General features: G+C 39.7%; 2 protein-coding genes across 3 annotated transcripts in view; both read left to right on the top strand.

Moving 5' to 3' along the window:
- The window catches only part of LOC146492076 (E3 ubiquitin-protein ligase Midline-1-like), a 91,917-nt gene that overhangs the window by 41,800 nt on the left and 23,954 nt on the right, over positions 1-26,163 (top strand). For both annotated transcript variants that reach the window (XM_085150393.1, XM_085150392.1), the window contains exon 2: positions 11,031-11,824. In XM_085150393.1, coding sequence (XP_085006519.1) covers positions 11,099-11,824 — 726 coding nt within the window. In that variant the 5' untranslated portion in view covers positions 11,031-11,098. The remainder of the gene's footprint in view (positions 1-11,030; positions 11,825-26,163) is intronic.
- Positions 45-1,137, top strand: LOC146492077 (selenoprotein S-like). The gene has a single exon (XM_085150394.1). It carries the CDS (start codon positions 261-263, stop codon positions 561-563), a length of 303 nt encoding a protein of 100 aa, XP_085006520.1. The 5' UTR covers positions 45-260; the 3' UTR covers positions 564-1,137.

Here is a 26,163-nt window from a genome sequence, read left to right as displayed (position 1 = left end):
GAATTCCAGAGCTTGATGTGACCGTTAATTATTGATGGCCATGTGAAGAAGCCGCCCTTAAAAAACCAAGACCTGAGTTCCCTAAGCCTGACGGTTGAGGAGTTCGTGGCCCAGTATGGCTGGTTCCTGGTGTTTGGAGCTGTGATGTTCTACCTGCTCATTCTGCACCTGAACAAGAGGAGATCAAGCCAGCACAGCCCAGCGCCACCAGCCTCACAACACTGGTGGAAAGGAGAGAAGAGGCTGTGGCAGCAGCCAGGATGAAGATGCAAGAAGAGCTTGATGCCAAAGCGTCCATCTTTAGAGAGAAACAGAAATTGCAAGAAGAGGAGAGGAGGAGGCAGAAAATAGAGATGTGGGAGAGCATGCAGCAGGGGAAGAGTTATAAAGGAGCTACAAAACTCTCTCAGACCACTGAGGAGACCAGCTCATCCCAGACGATGCTGAAACCAAAGGACAAGAAGCCTTTTCGCAATGCAGATTACAATCCCCTCACTGGACAGGGAGGAGGAGGTTCTTGTTCCTGGAGACCTGGCAGGAGAGGACCCTCGTCTGGTGGATGAGGTTAAAGAAGGTTGGAGGCGCTGGACTGCTGGACCTTTGACCTCTGACATCCTGATGTACACACTGGCTGTGGAAATTAAGCTTATAATGTCACCTATCCCATGCTTTCTTAGAGTTCAGAATACTTCATAGTTGTTGATCAGTTGGCATAATTAATGACATGTGCCTGCATCTTATTTCTCTTTGGTGTTCAGCCCATTGTGTGCTTTTAGTCGATAACTGAACTGACAATTATCTGCTTGTCATGAAGCCATTCCTATAAAGGGTTATAACCATTAGGGTTGGCTGATGATTTCCACACAACCAGTGTGTGTGAGTGCGTGTGTGTGTGTGTGTGTGTGGGGGGGGGGGGGTGTCCTTATATATTTTATTTTGTTTATACCTAAATGTGCCACTATAGCTAATAGTTTATATCCAGGACTCTAGCTGGTGCATAAAACAGAATGAAATTGAACTTTTGGATTATATCGTTGAAAAATTGATATATAAAAATGGAGGTTCTGTACATTGTTGTGCTCATTTGCATTATACAATAAAGAATACAGTCTGCAGGATTTAAAAAAAAAAAAAATTGTTGATGGCCAAGTACAATGAAATTGTATATTAAGTAGAATGTTTAAACAAAAAGAAGAAGTTCAAAACATTTACTTAGATTTTACATTTAATAAAAATCTGTTTAATTTAAAACATTTGGTTGTGCACAGTTAATATTAATCTCCTCTGACCTTAGCAAGGAGAGAAAGCCCCCGAAAAGGCTCCTTGTTCTCAACAACCGCACGAGGCTGAAGGTTAATCTCTCTCCAGCCCTCCTATGAAACCAGATTATAGGATTTGCAATTCAGGGAAAAACATAAACATTTGAGGGATCTTTAAAATTCTTTGACATATTGGTGTATGTGAGGTGTCAAATGGTTTAGATGTTGGCAAAAAAGCGAAGCCAAGTAGAGGTTGCACTGAAGAGCTCACAAAAATGTAAATAATTTATTCAGCTTTTTATAAAAATGTGAATAATTGAGAGCTGCTTCTTTTTCTCTCTCTGTCCCAGTTACTAAAGTAGGCGATGTTTGTGGGCAGTTTAGGCAAAATGGTACCTGACAATCCAACGCGGACAGGTTCTGGTCACCTTTACCCTGAATCTATTACAGATTCAAATTTCCATTTTGAAGTTTGAGCAGGAAAAGACTTTGCGGCGTGTAAAATGTGACATTAAAAAGGCTGACAGCCAGACATCGTCATGTTTTGGCTCGGCTTCAGATGCTTTGCCCTCTTTCGCTCGGTTCTAACATTTCGCTGTGTGTTTGCTATTTTCTGCCTCTCTGAGTTAAGAGCAAATTGGAACAGCGAGATCATAAAGTGACACACACATGCAGTGTGTATGCTTATTATGTGAGCCAGGTCAATGGGGATGACCTACTTCTCAGTTCTGCTCCGTGCACTGCCACAGTCGCACACGTCAAATCACCAAATGGACCCTGCACCCAAATGTGAGGTTTTTTTCATAGCTTTTTTGGGTACTTATTGCCGAGTAATTTCTTTTATGCAATTTACTCAAAGCTATCTGGTAATGGAATCTCTCTACACTTCCACGCAGAAGTGTAGCTCGTTTTAGTTCAGTTTTTCAGGTTTTTGTTCAGTTGAAGAATTCATTGTGCTGAAAAAAAAATCAGAAAAAGCAATGCAATCAAATTTTCCTGAAGCAACATTTTAAGAGAACAAATGATCACGAAGTAAGTTTTATTACAAAAACATATAAAACATCTTAGTGTTTAGACCTGCAGTTAGCAACAATTATCATCTTCATTATGATTGTCTCAGTACATTATGTAAAAGGGCAGCACTCAGTCTTTCCCTTTAAATCGAACACAGAATCTCTCTCTCACTCGTCTGGGGATTTTTTTTTTGTCTGCATCATTCTCTTGTTGAATCAGTTTTTAGAAAATGGAGAGAAAAGAAAGAGGTCCTATGAAAATTTTAACAGTTCAAACTACAAGGGGAAAGGAAAGCGGCAACCTTCATGGACCTGACGTTAATGAAAGATTTAGAAGTCGAATGCAGACTAATGGGGGGAGCCGGGCCCAAATATAAACAGGAAGGGAGATCAAAAGTTGACAGAGGCTTAATTTCCAAATGAATTTATTAGTTATTTTCAGATAGATTTGTATGTGGAGTGAGTGAGCATTTGTCTAAATATGAACTCATTTCTAAAAAGTACTTTAACCTCTAACCCAACCCTGTCTGTCTCAACAAACACTCGTTGCTACACACACCAAATCTTTGGTAGTCTCTTTAAATACTTAGGGTTTGGTTTAGGATGAGGGTTAAAGTAGATTAGCCAGAGTACTTAGAAATCACAGGGAAAAAAGTTGGATTTGATTTAACCCTCACTGAATAAGTGAACGCTGAGATAATGGCCAGAAAAGTTACTTTTCTTTTTCAAAATAAAACAGCAGGCGTTTCAGCGAGGCATCGGGGCAATGACATTTGTGCCCACTCAAAATAGAAATGTAGCATTTTGGACTTGTGTCATGATGTAACATGAGATGAGTAGAGACAGAAACGGAGGAAGACTGAGATAAACAAATGTCAATCTGATCCTTCTGAGCCTATCATATCTATTGAATATTATATTGCCATTTCTGAGGAAAAGGTCACTGACAGAGTTTCACTGAATGTTGTTACAGTTTGTGCTTTCTGACTGAATTTTTTGTGGTTAAAGCAATGAAATTAAACTGCCTCCTCATTTGCCTTGAGATTTGTACACTCTCAAAATCCTCTTCGTGGGAACATTCATTGATTTTACATGATGAGCAGGATCTATTGTCGAAATGCTTCCTTGTTAATGAGTTAAAAAAAATCATTTTGCAGGCTCCCCTACACGTAACAGTCAGCAGCTTCAATAACCACATCCTCTTTTAGGAATGGTTGAAAATACAAAAATGTAAGACAGTAGCTATTTTACAGACAGAAGCAGGGATGCACTGATTGCGAGCACCAACAAACAGCCAGTAAACAATAGAAATCTTAATCAGTGTTATAACTGCGACTTAAATAGCAGTTTAAAAAGCTCTTTTAGCTTTTCAGGGTACTAAACATTTGAGCTGAGCTAACACCACGTACAGTACATAGTGTTCACTGGCAGTAGTAATTAGTAATTAGTAAGTAGTAGTAAGTAGTAGTAAGTAAGTATTGCATAATGGCTGGTTGAGACTACACCTAAACTAGCAAAGTTTCATGACATAATGAGGATTATTGCTAGCGATTTTGTTTGCACTAATGCTAAACCTATAATAGCTGTATAGTTTGGTTGAAAACAGTTTCCTGTTGAAATATGACTCACCTGTAGACAGGCACCTTTAAAAAGTGAAAACATCATTCAAGCTTATTAAAGACTATATAGTATCGTGCTAATAGCTAACACTGTGTGACCAAGGCAAACAATTAAAGTATTGATAGAAAGGATTAGTCTGTATGCTTAAAGCTGTTTTTTAAATTTTAGCATTATATCAGAAAACTTTTAGCATGAGGACATATCTTTAGTAACGTGTACAATGGCATTATTACTCATAACACAGCAGGATAGAGCTGCTAACATAAGATAAAATTCAAAACATCATGAATCTGTTTTTTTAGACAACCTTAAATAGTTAAATAATGAATAACAATCGCAGATTGTTCCAAGCAGATAGATGAATATAGACAGAGAAAAACTGATTATTTTAATGAAACGCGACATTTAGAACTTCTTTGAAAGCAGCTGTTACACAACATTTCGATAAACTAGATAAATATGTTGTGAACATTTTTAGTCTACACACAAAATTGTTAAGCATTTTAATGAAAGATGAAGAACAAAAATATAATGAGCCTTCTCCTTTTTTGATACATAGACTTATATAAATTAGATAGATGTCATTTTGGATGAGGCACTATCCAGCATCCCATAAAAATATAGCTGCAAGTAATGTTAGGAACATCAGTTCCTGTTCAGAATGAAACATTTTCTTCACATGCTGAAGCTGCAGAGAAACAGAGGAGAAATGACTGCGGACGAGTCTTCCACCGCTCATTCAGCTTTGCATTGCCCCCCACTGAACGCTATTGGTACTGACATTTCAGTGGTTCCAGCACAGCAGACAAGTCTTTCACACATAGTGGCAGCTCTGACAGTCATGGGGCACAAAGTGATGGTGGGAAAAATAAACAACTCTGATTCCATCACGTTTTTCCTCCACTCTGAATGGCCTGTCTCCTCTCTCTCTCTCTCTTGCTTTCTCTTCTTTGCCTCCAGTTTTTTGAAAGTACTTCTTTACATCCCCTTTCCACTCGTTCTTCTTCTGTTTTGTGCTCTGTCACCTCAAAACATGGTTCAACAGTGTCACCTATGGTGTGTTGAGAGGCATTTCATCTTGTCTCACCTGCCAATTTGGATTTGTGTGACTATGCATGTCTATATGTAAGCGCAGATTTAGATTTGTGTGTGTTCCTTTGTCAGACTGAGGGGGTTTTTTTTTCTCTTCATCCTTTCGTGCCTCCAGGTTTCCTCCCTCCCTTTTCAAACCTGTCAGAGCTTCGTCAATGTCTAACTTTTTTTTCGGCTTTGTCAGGAAGTTATTTTTTCCTGCATCTACCTTCTCTACTTTGTTTGTTAGTTGGCTGACAGCTGTGTGCTGGAATGGAGTGCATAAATGGAGTGCAGTCCTTAGACTGGTCCAATTCATATTTAGTTCATTTATGCACTTTCATTACCTTCAAACAGACAACACTCATGCATTAGATTTCTTTTGTTTTAATGATTCTGCTTTGTATTAACCTCATTGTGATGAGTCTAGAGAGTCTGATTAACAAAAGGAAGCGTGCTCCAGAAGGAGTGGAACTGTTTTACACTTCAAGAATACCTGAAAATTAAATAGAACTTTTTTTAATGTAATATTGGATGATTGTGGTATTTTTCAGTGAGCTATTTAATGTAGTTTATCTTTTAATTAACAACAGTTGATCAATAGTCCACTGCTATCAGTGTGGAACAAGTGGAACATAATGAACCAGTTAGAGGACATCCGATTGGCCGAGCTCAAACATTTTTTAATATTAACTTCATCAACGTGGTTGGATTGTCACATTTTTTGACATCTTTTAAAAACAAATGCAAGCCTCAAACTAATTTAAAGGATAAATGTTTGCAAGTTTGCCAGCTAATCTTAGCCAGTTTGTGCCGGCCCTTTTTTCTGTCAGCTTGAGTCACGTTGAGATGTTTGTTACTGATAGAAAAAGGGGAAAGTGTTAAACATGTGCTGAAAGATTGTACAAACACATTAGCTTTAAATGCCCAGTCGCTTATTAGTGAAAACTCATCACAGATATCAATAAATAGGGCAAATATAATTTGCTGCCCTAAAGGAATACTTTTAAAAAATCACCTGATACACAATGCTATAAGGTTTTATATTTTAGTATCTTATGAACTGATGATTACTAGATTGCATAAAAGTGCACTGAACAGTAAAAAACTGATGTTTCAGGAAATAGTTATCATTCACTTTAGCTTATGAGGCTCTACTAAAACCACTTGCATCATTCATTCCCCTCACAACTGCCATGGTTGGTCATTTTGACCCTGTCCTGCAACAATAGCAGAAATCCAAAGAAATCACCTTGAAAGAGTGAAGATGTGTCATCTAATTTTTCTAATCATAAGTAGGATTTAACAAAATATGTTTCTAGGATTAAGTTTTAAGGGTTTCATTAGTTTTATTAAAATAACATATGCAACATATTAGATATTAGAATTCATAGATAAACAAATAAACAAAGGGTATTATAAACATATCTAAATTATTTTATTATTATAGTAGAACATTATAAAAAAAAGTTTTAAAAAAAAGATGTTTGGCTAATGCACCATATCTAATTAAGCTAAAATAAAGAGGATACCAGATTAAACAATGACCTCTTTGGGATATTCAGTCTTACCTGAGCTACGGCTACAGCCGGGTGGCTGTAGCCCAAGTGGCAGAGCAGGTCAGCCACTAATCAGAAGGTCGGTGGTTCGATCCCAGGCTGCCAGGCTGCATGCCAAATATCCTTGGGCAAGATACTAACCCCATGTTTGCCTACTGGTGGTGGCCAGAGGGCCCGGTGGCGCCAGTGTCCGCCTCTGTCAGTGCGCCCCAGGGCAGCTGTGGCTCTAATGTAGCTTGCCATCGCCAGTGTGTGAATGGGTGAATGACTGAATGTAGTGTTTCTAGTCCCTAAGGACTTTGGGGTCCTTAGGGACTAGAGAAGCGGTACAAATGCAGGACATTTACATTTACCAACAAGTTAAGTTAGCTTAACTTAGCTTAGTCTTCCAACTGTTAGGCTAATGGTGTACAGCTATTCAAGGGCTTGTTTTTTGGCTTTAAATGACAACATATGCATTTAGTTCAAGTTCTAGAGTTTGTCTAGAAAATTACTTTGCTTTTCGGCATCTTTAGCCACAAGCTAGTTGCTAACTTAGTCTGGATACTATTGGTTGCATGCCAGGTAAAAGTAGGATTTAAGAAGATTTTTTTTTTGTCACAAAAAACTTTACACACCTGACAGGAGTTAAAATACAGAGATTGATGATAATTCTTCCCTACACAAGTGTTCTCTCCTTATTTATATATATAAGAAACAGATTAGTGAAGCTGTGCCAGGTCGCAGCCTCTTGTTGTAAAGAATCATAAAAAAAGTTGAAAGATTTGTCCCAATCTTACATTGCTTGCATTTAGGTAGGAGTGAATTTGGAGCTCTTCTGCCATGATCTTACATTTGGAGAAGTCCGTGTGTTAAGTTTGTGTTTACATGCATGACCGCAGATGCATACTGTCAAATACTTGGGCTAAATAAGATTACATCTCACCCTACTACATAAACTTTGCTCCCTCATGTTGAAACTGGTCCTTTAGTGATTATTTAGCTTCAGAGCTGCTCTAAGCTAACATCCAACGATGCTGTTATGAAAAGGCAATTCGACCAAAAGAATAACAGTATATGCTAACCCTTTCAACCCTCAACAGTCGAGTATGTATCACTGTGTGTGCACATGTTGCGATGCCAGTGTAGAAGAGTGTGTCTCTCTGAGTGTTTGTTTTTAACAGTCCAAGCAAACACATACCCATTCCGTTTCATTTAAAGCATGCGATTGCCAAATCACTCCCATCTCCCACATTCAATTACTTGCATTTTCCTCAGTATATCCTTCCATATTTGCTTGATTCCAGCATTTGCGTTTCCCTTCTGATATAAGGGTGTAAGAGATCAAGGGCTTGCTTGGTAACACGTCTTTGTACACAGTTCCCCCCATCCCATCTCTTTCACCAGCTCACCAGGTCTCACAGTAAATATCTGATCTCAAATATCACAGGTACTAAAAGTGGTGGTTGGACTGTGCTGAGCTCATATGAGGACAGTTCATCTGCAGCACTTGTTTTGCTGTTTTTTTCCCCAGAGGATGAGAGGAAACCATGCATAAAGATAGATTAGAGAATAAAGAGGAGATATTCAGAGTGCAGCAGTCCACTCACACGAGTTTTAATCTCAGTAAACAGTGACATCTGCTGAAAGGGCCGCACCGTGGAGATAAGAGCGGATTTCTTTCCTGCATTTCATTTCATTCCTTGCTTCCTTTTGTGTGTGTGTGTATCACTGTCGTTATTATGTTTAAAGCGTGTAGAAATTGGAGCATAGTTTATAATATCAATTTACATACTCATTACAATCAAATGCATTCATACTCAAAATCATTTATTTTTTAAATCTCATTGTTTTCAGAATTATCTCTGTGCTAATCTGACATTTTCTTTCTTTCTTTTTTCGTTTTTTGTGCTGTGACACATTTCTTGAAACTGGCAAAGATCCTTTTAGCCCTAAGGGTTGGTTTCACTTTTATTTCACTTCTAAAATAGGGATTTTTTTTTCATTGACATTTTCAGCTACAGTAAAATCCAATTTATCTTCTTAAAATTAACCAAAAGTGTATTAAAAAGCCCAGGGCTACGAGTTCAGAAATGAAGAAAGCATGCACTGTTGAATTTTTAACTTGGAGGCAAAGTCTCAGAGGTAACTTTTCTTTATTAGAACTGACTGGAAACAGAGCCACACTTATTTATTAGCTTACTTGAGCACGTTTAGTTATATTAATTAGCAGGCAGCTCCCCTTAATGCTTTCCAACATAATCAGGAATTTATAAAACAATAAATCTTGCTACATTTTGTTGTTTTGTGTTTCTAAATTTGAGTTGAGTTTGAGCCTGTTCTACATTTTCTTTCTGAGTCTCTTGGAGACATGTTGACAGCATGCAAGTTCACGTGGAAATCCAGAGTCAGCGGCTCTGCAGGAGAAATGAATTGGCATGTGTTCTAATTAGCAACTGACTCCAGATGTGGCAGATGGAGCCACAGCTGTAGTCAATGTTAAAACAAGACTCCCATTTCAACTCGAGTGGTAAAGGTGCATCAAAGTTGAATTTATATGATTTGAGCAAAAATAGCTTGAAATAGCTTGAAATTAATGTACAGAAGCCTCAAAAGACAAAAAAAACCCATTAAAAATCTCATCAAGCTTCATCAAATTTTATTTCATTTCTTTCCTTTCTTTAATGTAAACCAGGTGAGAAGAACAATCTATAGTCATTCCTTTGAAGCATTATTACTTCCGCCAAAGAGGTTATGTCGAGTTTGTGTGCGACCGTCATTCAGTCTGTGAACACGGTAGTTTCGGATGAGTTCTGAAACTTTCAGTGTAGCTAGTTAAAACATTTCTCATGCTACCCTTATCTAATCTCGCAGTGCTTCTTGCTAGAACATGATGTACCAGATGACTTGGAACAATAATTATTTTGTCTCACTCAGAGCATGCTGGGAAAATTATACCCCTTCTAGTACATAGCTAAAAGAAAGATAGTAAAGTCACAGAAGGTGCTAGCACAAAATGTACTTTGTGTGTTTATCGTGCATCAGGCAATTAAATATAATTTGAGAAAACATGAGTGGGGTCAGCCTTCTGTAGCCAAAATGAGTAGAGCACAAACATATTTCCCACATTCCATAATCCCACCCATTTAAGAGCAAGTTGGAAAAAAAAGACATCTTCAACCTGCTCTTAGACTTTTGTTAAGGCCTTTTCTGTACTATCTGTACAGTGACTTAATGGTAAAGAACGAGGGATACAGCAAACGTCACTGCCACTATTGCACACCAGTTACATAAAGTATCTGATTAGTGAGAAGTTGCATTACTGGCTTGTGGCTCAGTAGTTTTAAGTCCAGACTGACAGATGCTTCTTTTTTTATTTTTTTATTTTTTATTTTTTTGACAGATGCTGACAGATGCTTCTTGACGGCGGCAGCTGCTGCTGCTGGTGTGTAATCTTGTTAATCCAAGCATAGGGAAACCTATAGCGTACTGCGGTCAACAACAATGAGAATCACAAAAGGGCACAAAGTGGGTCAACAGCACATCTGCAATGTGGCTGCTACAAAGACCATGAGATATTTGTTAGAGCAACTATATGTTTGGCTTTCAGCCTACAGAATGGTCTTTACGCTTTCTGTTAGTACAATTCAAATGTATATATAAAGCACCAAATCAGTACTACACAACAGAAGACCCCAATAATCAGGCCATATAAATATGGCCTCATATAAATAAGCTTATTTTTTCATACTAATGCAGCTTTTTCTAACTTAGACTGTCTTGAATCTTGCTAATAGGCTCCCAGCTATTTTCACTTTCAAGATTAAGGTTCAGATTTTTTATTTTTTGATAAAGGATATCATTAGGGCTGGGTCAGATGACCCAGAACCATGATGAGGAACCTCCCATCATGCACTGAGCATCTCTCCTGTAGTTTTTCCTTGTCTTTTATTTGTGGCCTTGCTGTGTTCTTCTTTTCGGTCTTCTTTTTGACCTCACTGCTCAGTAGATGGCTGTCTGTTCCTCATCAAAGTGAGTTCTTCCTTCCCACCATCACCACATTTTTGCTCATAGAGAACTGTCTGATAAATGAGGTTTTCTCTCTAATGTTGAAGGGTATGTAGCTTACAAATCAAAGAGCCTTGAGGCCACTGTCACAGGCAGTATATAAATAATTTGGAATTTATAGACCCCTGTGCCTCCTTTCTACTTAATACTGTGGACAAAAGTAGAAGTTCCACAGCCAAATTATCGTCAGGTGTTGATTTTAAACTTCTAAATGCTTATTGGTGGAACATACTGAACCATGCTAATTAATCTGTTTGCTTAATCTTATTTTCAGTCTTCAGTCAGATGTAGAAAACCCGGCAGCTTTAAGTCAACTCAGTGGTCTACTCCATTGAGATATAAGCCCTCCAAAGAAAGCGCAGAGAAGTAAGCTATTTCACACCATTTAATCACAAATCCCCCTGCTTTCTTTTCCTTTCTCCCTTTCTCTGCTCGCCTCCATCTATTTCTCTGGCCTCCAGACAGCTGAGTGGCTCTTCTGGATTTCGCTGACACTGCACCTGGTCCCGCCTGGCCTTTTTTAATCAGGATGGACACTCTGGAGTCAGAGCTAACTTGTCCAATCTGCCTGGAGCTCTTTGAAGACCCACTGCTGCTCCCCTGTGCCCATAGCCTGTGCTTCGGCTGCGCCCACCGCATCCTCGTCTCCCACTGCACCACCAACGAATCAGTTCAGAGTATCGGCGCCTTCCAGTGCCCCACCTGTAGATATGTCATTTCCCTGAGTCCAGAGCGTGGACTAGAAGGACTTAAGAGAAACGTGACCTTGCAGAATATTATTGATAGAGTTCAACGGGCCTCATCTTCAGCCGGGCTCTCCCTGCCGCTGTCGTTGCCTGCCCCTCACAGTGGGCCCAACTCTCCCGGCGAGGAAGGTAGCAACCGGTTGGCCCTGGTCCCCCTCAGCGCTGCCATGTCCAGCCCGAGCACACCTCCGGAGCCGGTCCAGTGCCAGTTCTGCGAGCAGGACCCGCCACAGGACGCTGTTAAGACATGCGTAACGTGCGAGGTGTCGTACTGCGACGAATGCCTCAGAGCGACGCACCCCAACAAGAAGCCGTTCACTGGCCACCGGCTCATCGAGCCTATGCCGGACTGCCACCTCAGAGGGCTCCAGTGCCTGGAGCACGAGGAGGAAAAGGTGAACATGTACTGTGTCACTGACGATCAGCTCATCTGCTCACTCTGCAAGTTAGTCGGACGTCACAGGGACCACCAGGTGGCAGCACTGAGCGACCGCTATGAAAAACTCAGGGTAAGCACAGAAATGGATTTTTTTCTCACCCTTCTTATGTTTGCTTAATTGATTTTAATGAAGTTATTTCACATTTGAAATCTTCTAAAAATCCCCATTTTCTAATTAAAACCTGCAAGATCCGTCACATTCTAATGACAGATAAGCTTATACTTTCTTTGTTCTTTATCTTATACCCATATAATGAATATTAAACTTTAATTTTACTCTGCTCAAAAGTGTGAAATTTTCTATTATCCTTATCCAGGTATCTCACTCGATTATCATGTGAGATTAGCATGTGCTGACTTATTATCTCTGCTGAATAATTAAGCAATTAGCATAATCACTGCGCCATGCCACTGTGCCAGGAGGGCGTTCAGAAGCAAGCACACAGAGCGAATATGGGGAGTGTCATTAGTGACGAGGCATGGTGTCTTTAATGAGGTTGCAGGTTAACGAGCACCAATTGCCTGTTGGGTGTAGGTGTGCTTAATTGAGCATGGCTATTACAATGTGCTGGTAATGGAGATGGAGGCAGTGTGTGTCTGTGCCTGTGTGTGTCTTACAGCAAAGATCATGCAGAAGTAAATGTTACCTTGGATGTCCACCAGATGGTTTCTTCTATTAATCTGCCTTTGACTAATATAAGCACTTTGCTGGAGAGTGTCTCCAGTGATTTAGGATTACATTTGCATAATGTTGGAGTATTTTAATGGCTTCTATAAAAGGGAAGGGAGACAAAAAAGGGAAAAAATAGGTCAAAGTAGAAATGGCCAAGGTATAGCGACTTCAGTCCAGAGCCAAGCTTTCATAGTACAAAGCAAAATCCAGAAACTAGGAGTATGCAGTTACCTCCATTTACAAAGCTGAATTAATGAATGCAAGACGCATCGCTAGTCTCCACATCACACCCCTGATGATGTAAGTTCACTTTTACCTCACGTTTGCGGTCCTACTAGGCTGCTAGTAATCTGATTTTAGATCAGCACAGAGAAAGTTTTCTCTGGCAAACGGCCTCCTATGTCACACAATGAACACATTTCTTCTGTTCAGTTAGAGTAAGCCAACAGGTCAACAGTTTGCAACAACACTTTCTGTTTTAGAATGCGTCTTTGTCTTCAGTTAAAGTTGAAAATTAGACATTATTTAAGTTATGTAAAACAGTATATAGGCACATACAGATACACTATCACTATTTCAGCTTAGCTTTGTTGAATCATAACCAGTCAGAGTCTTTACTCAAAACAAGTAACAGATTACACATTACTCAGTACTTTTCATCTAAGTAAAATGAATGGAAATAAATTGTCTCATACTTACAAGTTAGGAATATCAACCATAGGCTACAGTTCTGCACACAACTCAAATGATTGTCTGAATGAGGACACATATACAATCTTTCCTTTAATATGTACGCATGTTATGTGCCAAGAACACAAAGCAAAGTTGAAAACAAACTCAAAGAGACTTTAAAGGGATCGCCATGGTAATTCTACTTTACAAATATGGAATGGAGGCTACAATGTCACTGCCTCTGTTACCTGTTGAACTTCAGACTCTGGCTGTTGGGCTGGAGCCAGCATGCGATTAACTTTGTCTTCATTCTGTGCTCTTGACTAGCTTTGTGTTAGCATGTTTTTGTGTAGAGGGTTGCAAAAGAACTGAGATTGTGTTAGCGGTGCTTGTTTCTGTCCTAGACTAATCATGAGCTTGTCCCTTTGTGCTATCAAAGAAAAAAACTATGTTTCTATCACCACATTTTCCTCCTCCTGCACATGATCTGAAATTAGCTGATTATAGCACAAATGGGTCTGTGAGATATCCCATTATTGTAATGTTTTTCCACGATCAATATTGACCAGTCACATTTTTGTGATGTCATAGCTTTGAAATATGGGGGAAAGTGTCTTAGGTTGTATAAAACTCTCCTCCAGAAAAAATGAGTCATGTTAAAAGAAAACAAAAACACTCCTTTATAGTTGTTTAGAAGTGGGAATTAGCTATAGAGCACAGGGCTGTAAACATGTTTTTCTGCTTTAAAGTCTACTGGGACTGACTCACTTTTGGAGGCAGCCTCAAGCAGCAGCTGGAGGAACTGACTTTTTTGTGCTATTTCTGTATTCCTCTTGGTATCGTCCCCAATCATCATGATCCCCACTGGTGCATCCTAAGTATACCCATTTATGCATCTGGGTTGCAGCTGTGTCACCTCTAATGTCCAGCACAAGCGCATTCACTTAGGTCAAACCTTTGAATAAAAACAACGTTTGAGCTTTTCTGCTGATAAGTCCACACAAGCATATGTGCAACAGGGAGAATAAAGATTCCCCACCCCCGCACCAAAGCAGCAGGCAGGGAAATACATGTAACTTTACCAAAGTGTCATTTAACCAGGGGACATTTTTTGGCCACGTACTACACACACACACACACACACACACACACACACACACACACACACACACACACACACACACACACACAGAGATAGTGTTTATTCAGCCTTGCTAAGCACCCTTAAATAAAATGTCAAGACTGAGCGTGGTTCTCCTTTTACAAGGGCTTTGAAATATGTGTTAGTAGTTGGTAATATGTCCTTGGAGAAAGGGCTTGCAGTGATATAATCGGAGAAATTCAACCTAACTAAAATCAGTGATTATGATTACATATGTGTGCACCCAATAAATAAGCCTAAAACATTCCCTCCTGCCTTTCTGTTTATCATTGTTTTGTTTTACAACCAGCTTTGCCTCCAATGATGGGCTTGATGTTCTTTGTCATTAGATTTAATGTGGGTGCCTCTGCCGCCTCATGTTGCCTGTTTCAGCAAATTTAAGCAGAGAAGAAAAATTAGCAGGAAGGTCAGTGCATCATCTAATTATCGTGATTTTCTTTCTCCCCGCTCTCCCTCCATTCAACCAGAGAGAAATAGCACAGGTCAGCACACCCTGCAGTTATTATACAAACTAATTATCGCATATACCACAAAACAAAAACACAACCCCCCCCCAAAAAAAACCCAAAACAAAACAACGGGATGGCACTCGTGTCTCCTACTTGCGCAGAGGTTTTTAAATATTGCCTGTGTAAGCCAAGAAAGCGTGCAAGACAAATTGTTTAGGCCAAGCAAACCATGTCATACTTTAAATCCGCGTGAGCAATACTACTGCAGCTCATGTGCATTCCCAAGTTTCAAGCGTTTCTTAACAGTTATGCGAGAGGATACACGTCTAAAACCAAATGAGGGATTTCTGTCACATGTTCCAACTTTGTTATTCAGTCATTTCCCCCCCAAACGTCTTGACATTTACTTCTGACAGGGCTCGTTGGTTAAATGAAGTTCTTGTTGAAATATATAGTCCTCCTGCTGTTTGACATCACTCAGAGTACCTTGTGAGGACACTGACAACAGATGGGAAAACAAAGCATATGTGACTGCTTCATTAACTTGTGAGCGCGCTCGCTCGATTTTTCTGGCACACTTACACAAAAGGAAACATACACACGAAGGCACTAACGTCTACACACACACGGACACACACAGTTTATACACACAGGCATTTCAACGGGCTCTCCATAATCTACTGAAATATTTAAAAGAAAGGAAAACTTCATAAGAATATTAAAATGCAAATTTAAAAAAGAACACTTTAAAAGCCAAAGACAGGGGAAAAAAGTAAAAGACGAAGAAAATAACATAATAAAATATGAACCAGTTGAATGAATGAGCAGGTAAGATTAAATCTGAATTTATTAAATAAGTACAAGGTCCATATTAAGTAAAAGCAGTAGAACAAAAAGTCATTAGCTTGGCTTTAAACATAGCTCGAGTTGGGGCAGCTCTAGGCCCCAAATGCAGCTGAATCACAACTGTGCACTGGTTTAAAGTCAGTTTGTTGGATTTGGTTTGAACCAGTCCTTGCAGGTGTGAGAGATGTGTCTGCTTTTTGTTTCTTTATTCAGCAAACCAGGTCCTGAAGTTCTGTGCTGTCACACAAGAAGCCAGAAAAATTGGTTTAATGCGTTCTCTCTTCTTGGTGTATAGGCAGTATTCTAGTGGCAGCTTTTTAAATGAATTGTGAGGCCATTAGGAAGGACATTTCTATCCAAGCAAAAACGAAACAAAACATTTTTGCCATCCATAAGTCATAATTTCAGGTAATTTGGTGGTATCTTACATTTTTAACATTTTAAATCACATCTCAGATAAAATGACATGAAATTTTGAGTTACATATTGTATTTCAAGTTAACCATGTGCTTTGCAACATAACTTTGAAAGTTTATTTTAAAAATCACATAGTTGAAATTATTTCAACAATTATTATTTGGAATAATTTCCAAGTATTTCAGTCACTCAGTGACTATGTTCACTATTTTCAGTGTTTAATAACATAGCTTTTTGACTCATCACCTCAGTATCATCACCTCAGTACCATATTGAATATGTTAATTCAATATGGTACTGAGGTACGCATATGTATCGAACAATACAAAATTTTTAATTTATTTTATCAACTTTCCTTCTGGCGGTGCTGTCTGTGTTGAGCGCTCAGTGGATCTGCGCTGCTCAGTGGATCTGCGCTCGACAGTGCAGCCTAGGCGGAGTAGTCGAACGCAGATTCACTGAGCGCAGCGCAAGCTAGCCAGACAGAAGTTAAGCTCTCCTTGCAACATGGCAAATTGAACCTCCCCCACCCTCATTCAGATCTGGCGTTTGGAACTATTTTGGTTTTCATGTGAAGTATGACCCTGAAGGTAAGCGTGTCATGGACTAAAGTAAAACAGTATGTTGGATGTGCCAGCAATGCTCAATTACATGGGTGGGAACTAGTGTGTTAGCGCAGTTAGCTCGTTAACGTGTTGGCCGTCCAGCCCCACGCACGGGGCGATCCGCGGTAGCTCGTTAACGGAGATTTGCCGTGTTGTGGCGTTAACGTCATTTCAGTGAGATTTATGCTGACAGCACTAGTGGGAACACAACAAATATGACTGCACATTTATGCCGACATCATCCTAGTGCAAAGACAAGTGGAAGCAGAGAAAAACAACAAGCAGGCATGCTACAAGCTTTACCCGAGTCATTTAGACAGCCGTTAGCACATGATTCTCCTTATGGAGACCTGATATGTTTAATATGCTGCTGAGAATATAGCCCAGAAGAAGCGTATAGTATAGCTTTTATTTTGGAAAGAGCCATTTCTCTGTAATAAACTCTTTTCCAAAGATGAGTGATTCCTCAATCAGATACAGGGCTCGCAAAATCGCTAGCGATTTTTCCAGTCGGGCTACCAAAATCTCTCTGCCCTGCCCGTCGGCCTATCGTAGGAAGGAAAAATCTATGTCAATGCTTTTGCATTCTTTTGGAAATGTAGCTGGGTAATTATGTCATTGGCATCGGTGAGCCACTGTCAATATGTGACATATTGAAATCGCGTTTGAATTTGCGCTTGTTTTTTGCTTTCACTTTGCAATCGCGCGAACTGTGTATAGAGAGCGACAGCACTGATTGGTGAGTCACGATAATTTGCGCACCAATTCGTCTGACATCGTCTTATCAATCATTAGCTTACTATGCAAACATGACAAGTGAAATCTCCCCCAGCAAGCTTAAACATGTGAGAGGTTGATCGCGCAGAGAATCGCTGAGCATTAAGTGAGTGCGTGTGTCAAAGCAGCAGGATATATATTTTAGTTCTGCTGAGCCAAATAAGACAGGTCAGCGTGAAGAAGTGACAGCCAAAGAAAAGCTTACCACAAAACGGAAAAGTTATGACAAATCAGACTATAAGGCAAAAAGAAAGTGCAGCTTTATGGTTTCATGGACAAAAGAATTTCTGTGGCTGCAATATGACAAGCTAAATAACCAGGGCTGCACATAAGTGGTCCGCAGGTGCGCATTCCCTGTCAAAATAAAAAACGCGCACAAGATAAGAAGTTGCAACGCGTGTTTGCGTACATAAGATTTTCTGGAGGAGGACAGACATTTGTTTAGAACTCTTAAAGATGTCGAAGAAGCTCCTTTAAGCAATTACTTTGATGTTCCTCCGCCTCCAAAGAAATGTCAGAAGGAGTCCGAACCACAAAAGAAGCGCGTATTCTCGGAAAAGTGGTTGCAGGAGGTGAGCTGGCTTCAAACAAATGATGAACGCACAGAGGTATGGTGCAGAATGTGCCGTGAAAATTTAATAAATGACAAATTAAAAAGGCATGAACATTTTTTTTTGTATCGAAAAAATATCGAACCGTGACACCAAAGTATCGAACCGAACCGAACTGTGAATTTTGTGTATCGTTGCACCCCTAATATATAGGCATGTGGACTGGAGCCTGGAGGAGGCAGGAAAAACCATCAGGCTTCCGTATACTGGGGTATAGCCTTCCACCAGGCTATACTCCAGTAGAATATAGTTGATATTTGACTTTAAAAAATCCTTATTTCTTATCTGTTTATATCTTAACTATTATATTCAGCTTTGACAGGGTATTTAAAGATAGAGCCTTCTGTTTTCAGGCCCTTCTTCTGTGGAACCAGCTTCCAGTTTGGATTCAGGAGACAGACGCTATCTCTACTTTTAAGATTAGGCTTAAAACTTTCCTTTTTGCTAAAGCATATAGTTAGGGCTGGACCAGGTGACCCTGAATCCTCCCTTAGTTATGCTGCAATAGACGTAGGCTGCCGGGGGATTCCCATGATGTATTGAGTTTTTCCTTTTCAGTCACCTTTCTCACTCACTATGTGTTAATAAACCTCTTTGCATGAAATCATCCTTGTTATTAATCTCTGTCTCTCTTCCACAGCATGTCTTTTATCCTGTCTTCCTTCTCTCTCCCCAAATGTTCGCAGCAGATGGCCCCGCCCCTCCCTGAGCCTGGTTCTGCCGGAGGTTTCTTCCTGTTAAAAGGGAGTTTTTCTTTCTCACTGTCACCAAAGTGCTTGCTCATAGGGGGTCATGTGATTGTTGGGTTTTTCTCTGTATGTATTATTGTAGGGTCTTGCCTTACAATATAAAGCGCCTTGAGGTGACTGTTGTTATGATTTGGTGCTGTAGAAATAAAATTGATTTGAATTGATTATTTTGCCATGTTTTGTGTTAGCTGTCATATAGCTAACATTAGCTCTGTGTTAGCAAGCTACTATTATTAGCTAAACATAATGTTATAAGCCACCACTGAGCTGATGCCATGTACTTTTGGCTACATCTACTCACTCTTTTATATTCAGTGGGGTGTGCCAGTATAATGCAGCTTCATGGTATTAGCTTTTTTGTGTTTTGTTTTGTTTTGTTTTGGTAGCAAGTTGAAATGAACTGTCTTTGCACCTTGTCTCAATGAAATGGTGAAGGGCATGCAATTAAAAAAATGAAGGAACTAATTTCAATCATCTCTTTTGAGCTGTTATGAAGAAATTGCATCAAATTTGCAATCACTTTACAAACTTATAAAGTGACTGTTTGTTACTGAGGTGAAAATTCCAGGTTTTTTTCTTCAAAAAAGAAGAAAAAAACATTAACACAACAGCATTTCTGATTTTCATAAACACGACTTTAAGTCCAGGATAATAAAAAAAAGGCCATTGAGCTGAATATTATACATTATCCTTCAAGTTAAAGACGGATTATTGCTAATCACATTAAAAGCCACACTTTATTTTTCAGACCACTGGCTTGTTTTGCTGTCTTCAGTAAGAGTGAGGCTTAAAATATATCTCTGCCTCAGGATAAGTTCTGATTCAAGGCACCACACATGTCACGTCATTTAACTTTAATTCATTTCTGTAAGCTATTTCTTTTTCTCTAATCTGTGCATGGCAGTATTTTGTGAAACAATGCATTAAAACCAGACAGCATATAGTCATAAATAAATAAAAGCAATGCTGAGCTATGATTATGCAACACAAGTACATTTAGACACAGACTGCCCTCAGATTTTATGAGCATTGTACAGTATACAGTGAATGTGTTGTGCTTTAAAAAGGCAGGTTGCGTGGTAAACAAAAACAGGCTAGGAAGTAAATTGAGGTCTAACATAATTACCAAGTAAAGTGCAATGCAATATTAATGCTGAAAAACGCATTTGATATTTAATTTATAAAGACAGAAAACTTTGGGGAGACTTCTTAAACGAGGAGGTCCAGCATGCAGCCTCCCTTTGTTAGGTAGTTCCAATAGCTTAAAGCCAAAATGCTCAATCTGTTACAAGTCACCCGATTTTCTTTAGATATGATTTTTCACTTTTTTTCTTTCATTATAAAGTCTGACAACTTGAAACTGTTTTGGTCATATTTTCTGGAACATTTCATTCATATCACTTTTAGCCCTGATCTGCTGCAGTTTGAGATATCCCCACTCCACAGGGGGTGCGGGGGAGAATATCAGATGATTGGAATAGTTTCCTTTTTTTCCAGTGGCAGTGGTGGTGGTGTGTGTCTGATAAGAGCCATGGAGGTTATTGTGGGAACACCCATCCTTTTTCGGAGATAAAATTACCCCCGTCACAGAGGAGGCGGCTGGAAATAGCTTTTAAAGTCCTTGGCTCTGGGTCTGAGGAGAAAGAACCTTGAGGATAAAAGATGGCAGCTGCTCTTTGTGTGTGTAATTTCAAATCACAGGTTGGTTCTGTTTTGTTGTAATCCACTTTGGTTAATCAGCTGCCCTTTAGTGTTAAAAAATACGTGGGGCTGTCAAGTACAAACACATTAAAACATGAGCAAACACAAAAGCTTCTGAACCATAACCTTGGTGATAAGCATGACATTTAGCTCCATGTCCTCCAGCCACTTCATTCATCTTTTATATCATAAAAAAGACTTATTCCCGTACATGCTTTGACAGTCCATCCTATCGTCCTGACCTTTTTTCTTCCTTTTTTTAAATGCAACCTTGACTTTGGCAAACAATCTTTAAAGTGGATCATAAAACTGCAATAAAAAGCTAAATTAAAAATACATATGCTGACAGCCAAAAGCACACAGTGTGTCAGTGCAATTTGACATCACACCCTCCACTGGTGCTGCCGCTGGGTGTGATCAAAAACTCAACAAGCTTGAAACTTTCAAACAGAGAGAGTGAGCACTGCTTCTTCCCTCTGACCACACAACAGTGATGCCAGAGTGTAGAGGACACTCTGCATCACTTTACTGATGCAGCAAGATGAAAAGTAAACCCATTGGCAATGTTTTTTAGGGGGCAACTGGCTATTCTTTAATATGCCAGTCATATTTATCACCTACAATATTATGGTATAGAGTCACTTAAATCTTCAATAGCTGATCTTTTTGGACTTCCTGAGTAAGGATCATGTTTGGAAGTAAGCAAGAGTCAGTTAGTTGGTAAATCATCTTTCTCAGCTACACCCCCCCCCCCCCCCCCAAAAAAAAAATTACCTATTACCTGCAAACATGGCATATATGTGTGCAGTGTGTTTAAAAAAAAACAAGGAAATTGGACATGTAGAGGGTAAAGAAAGAATCATTTCCAGATGAACAGAAATCCACTAAAATCAACTAAAAATCCAACAAAGACCTGACTGGGGGCCTGAGAGATGCATCTGGCCCTTCAGTTTATGTTCTATTGTTCGTCAAAAATGGTCTAGGTGGAAAAGTGTCTATGAAGAAGGGAAACAAAGAGAAAAGGCTGTAGATATACCAAATTTTGTAAGGAAGTAGACTAAAAATGAAGTGATTAATCCAAATTTCTTTCTTGACTCAAGTCAGGTCAGGTACGACAGTGTCTACAGCCATCTGTAAAGCACGGTCGAGGCTCTGTCTGGTTTGGGGATACATTTCAGCCAGTGATGTTGCGGACTATGCGGATCCAAATTCATGGAAATATGAAACAGAAACATACCATCAGATGTTGATCCATCATTCAGTACCATCTGGAAGAATCTGATTGGCAACGGCTTCATTTTCCAGCATGACAATGATCCCAAACACTCCACCAATGCAGTAAAAGTGTACCTGGATAGAAAAGCCACTCTTTCAGTCTTGATCTCCCCAGAGCCCGGACCTCGACATTTTGGATATTTCGCTGGTCTGGTTCTGGTCATATCAAAGTCTGGTACAGTATGTTTGAGGTGAAAGCACAATGTTAGCATTTGTATTGTTGCCCTTGTAAAGTTGAAATAGTGATTATTATCAACCTTTGCTTATTTGTGGTTAGCATAAATAGACTGCTGTGTTTGTGCACTGGGCTTTGTCATTGCTAAAGCTCTTTGTCTTCGGAACTGGTTACTAGCATTTCCTGTTGTTTAGTGCTTTTGAGTCATTTTGCCCTCGAAAGATCTGCCTGCTGCTGTTAGATGCAGTACTGATGTAGCTACTAAGAAGATAAAAGGATAAATCCTAAACTAGAGTCTGAATTTCAAACCAAGGATGTTATAAGATGCTTGGTATCCCATGCGCTCATATACAGATATGAGATTCTCTCTTTAACTGTAATAAGTAAAAGCCACTCTGTGAAAATTTACAGTGCATTGTGTAGCACTCGCAGACAACTTTTACTTCCTGTACTCAATGTTCTCTTCGCTCTGGGCGTTTTTGTTTCTCTCTCTCTCTCTCACACACACACACACAACGCATCCTTTTTCAATTTCTTCTACAACAATGCTCCTTTCATGCTGTGTTTTCTTTTTACTCTGCTGTGCTTTGCTTCATAATCAGTGCCCTTTTCCTGTAGCAGTCATCTGTGTTTCTCTCAGATTGATAAAAAAACACAAACAATTTGTTCCCAATTTATAATTTAGCTCACTAGTGGAAACCAACCAATACACAACGCCTACTTCAATGATGATATGAGATAAATACATTATAGATGTGTGTAGGGACAGGTGGACAGACTATAAAGCAGAGCAGTAAACAAGCATGGACTCTTTTAAAGTTCCTGTTTCCTCTTCCTGCTTCCTCTTTAATGTCTGTCTTGCTGTTTAACTGTCTGCCTTTGTTCTTCCTCATCTTTTCCTCACAGTCTCTCTCCTCATCTGCATGACTGAGGTTTCTCTGATCTCTCTAACTCATGAACCAGGAAGAGAATGGAGATGAATCCTCAGAGCACAATCCTGTTCAATGTCACAGTAAATCTTAGAAAAGACGTAGGTCCTCTGAAGTTTCGACTTCAGTTGCTTACCATTTGCTATCTGTGAGTGAGCGAGCATGTGTGATCCGCTCGCATACATTCTTAGCTTATCAGCACTGCTCCAGGGTGATTTGTTTCATTCACAGCATGCATCTACAGCCATTTTTGAACACATGAACAGTGCATACACTGATAACAAGTGTGATGCTTGTTATATAGAGACATGTAACCTTTTTTGAAGCCGTCACAAAGATGTTAGGTGATGAAAGAGATGAAAAATTTGCCTCGGTTTCAAAGAGTGGATTCTTTTAGGGCGATTTAAGAAGAACCTAAGAGAAGTTCTGAGCATGCTGCAGCAGAACAGCTTCTTACTAATTAAAAACAGATGCCATTGAGGGAATAAGCCTTTCTTTGAAATATAAAAACCTCACAAAAACTGTTTTGAACTCTCATGGCTGTTAGGCTGAAGCACTTGTAACTTTTTGGCTACATTTAGGCACTAAAAGTCTTTTGGTTACTCTTAGGTACTGAAAAGTACTTAGTTCGGTTTATCCATTTAAAACTACTTGGTTAGATTTGGGCATAACAAAGTTACAGTTAGGTTAAGATACTGAAAACGCCTTGATAGGTTTAGGTACTGAATGTTTCTTGGTTGGGTTTGGGTACTGAAATTTACTTAGTTGGGTTTAGGGACTGACAACTACTTGGTTAGATTCAGGTACTGAAAAGTACTTGTTTAGTTTTAGGCACTGGAAATTTCTTGCTTCGGTGTGGGTACTAAAGAAAAGACCATAGTTTGGCAAAAAAAAAATTCTCTTTCACAACATCTGAAAAATAATGACTTAAACCCATCTTACTAACACCGTGAGCCTGTGCATCCGGGCACAGGGGCCAAATATACCTTCATTCCAAAAGCCCCAATCCGGTGATTTTGCCAAAACAGCTTTAATTGAGGCCATGGGAATGAGAACAGGCTTGAATTATGCGTCTTCTGATGGAACTGCTCTTCATTCACTTCGCCTATTTACTCAGTTTGAGCCAAGTCTCAAGTCTCTACACAAAAGCCTGAATCAAACCGCCTCTACAGAGCAGGTTGAGACTGCTCCTCTATCGCTGACCTCTGGATGTTTACATAAACCCTAGGTGGGTTGTGGGAGTAAACTAACAAGCTTTCTGAAAGTGTGGAAACCAAGTGGACTGAGAAGTCCTACCTTGATATTTTAGGCTTTCTATGAAAGAAACATGTGAGATGTCACAAAGTACTGGAAATCAACGACAGTTTTACTGGGTAATCTGTTTTCACTCTGTTGGGCATGGCTCATTGGTGTTGCAGTGGAGTAGTATCAGTGTCTGATCCACAGTCAGTGTGTTCTCTGCAGCAGATGGCAATGAACAACCAGCTAAAAGAAATCATTATTGGTGTACAACAAGTATTTGTAGCATTTTTACAATTTTACCTCCCATTAGACAGCCATATCAAACAAGGAAGTGAGAAAAAACACTTTGACATGACATTTTTATATGCAACACATTTTTTGGCACTGCCTCAGTCGGTTAGCTCAGTTTTTATCGGCAACTTGTGTTTCAGTGGGACGAACAACAAAACCAACAGAACCTCCAAACAAGCTATAATGCAGCATAAATCTCTGATAAAATAAAAACAAGTAAAATATCATGATAATAATAAAACTATAGTCACACACTCTGAATTAATAACTAAGTTTTAAAGTTTTTGTGTCAGTCTTTGTCTTTGTGTCAGGACAAAAACCACTTAGTAAAGGAGGATGGAGAAGGAAAAAGGTAGTCTAAGATCACCGTAGCATTCAAGCAATAAAATCTTTTTAGTACATGTAAGTGTTCCACATTTTTATAAACTGTATATTTCACATCTGCAGTGTCAAACGTGAAAGTATCCATCATTTTTTATTAAATCATTTTGCATCCATGTTAAGATAATCTAAATCCTGCGGCTCGCTATGTATAATAAAACTCAACAAATCAAAAAGGCTTAGCCAAGGTGATTCAGAGCAGATTAACTTCACACAGAGACTTTTCTGTTCTTTTGGAGGGATTCAGGGTAAAAATCTTGCTTGGACCGGCAGCAGAAAAAGAGGACAGGCAGACAAAGAGAAAGAGAGATGGTAGGATAAACCGGCAGGATGACTGACAGGTGACCTGACAGGGCTAGCAATCCCCAGAGATAAACGCCACTTGGCAACATGGATGCTGTCGATGTGGAGTCCAAATAAAACAGCAAACAAACACGCAAAGGTTATGTTAACATGAACAGGAACGTAGCCGTAAACAGAAGCACGGAAAACTTAACATAATTTTTGTTGCTCCTTTTCCCTTGTGTGCGTGTTTGTGTACTTCATGAACTTTACCTTTCCTACATTACACTGGGGCGTGGAAACACATTTCAACTGGATCTGAGGGAGCTGCTGACTTATTGTTGTTTCTCTTGTCCTCATCTCCATCCTTTCAGAGCTCAATTTTTTAGAGGGATAATGATGACAGCGCCATATTTCTGTTCAAAGAGTCCTGTATGCCTTGTTTGGTTTTTGTGTGTCATCGCCGTATTAAGGCCATCCATTTAAGCCGAGTACAGTAGTGTACACATGCTTGCACACGCAAACCTCTATCACTATTTACCGTGGTTGTTTATACAATATTCCCTCTTGGTAGTGCCTTTTTAATCCTTATTGTAGCATCAGAACTGCCTTTGTTTACACTGCAGCTATAAAAAAAGGGTGGGGGGTTAAAGGTCGAGCAAATACAAATGTTGTTTCACAGCAGCCTGACTTGTGAAGGCAAGTAAGTAGCAGCTGTAAAGAAAGCAAAAGATTCACTTCTTGTGCGTTAGGAAAAGTGTGCGGCCTGTCACGGCCTTGCTGCTCCAGCAAACTTGCATACCTTTTTTGTTTTTGGAGACATGGAAATCTCAAACTTCATCAAGTCTGGGGTGAAATTCATCTGGAAAACAGTTTTGAATGGGCAAGAGGAGATGTGGCATCAGAGCAGCTTAAGCACGCTTGGTTTGGCAATAATATGATGGTCTTAGAAGTAGAGACAGCTTGTGCCCAGGCAGATGAAAAGCAACAGAGAGAGGAGGAAAAAAAGGGGGGAAAAGGGGAATGGAGAGGGGGGGGGGAGCAGGGAGGAGCATTAAGGGACGTGCTGTCACCTGTTTGCCGGTTCGTTAGCCGGGAGCGCTGCTGCATGCTCTCATAGGGAAAGCTTTTGATGCCTAATTTGCCGCTTGGCCGGGTTTGCGCATGGCTTG

Source organism: Neolamprologus multifasciatus, chromosome 23 (assembly GCF_963576455.1).
Source record: "Neolamprologus multifasciatus chromosome 23, fNeoMul1.2, whole genome shotgun sequence".
Lineage (NCBI taxonomy): Eukaryota > Metazoa > Chordata > Actinopteri > Cichliformes > Cichlidae > Neolamprologus > Neolamprologus multifasciatus.
This window is presented reverse-complemented; position numbering and strand designations above follow the sequence as displayed.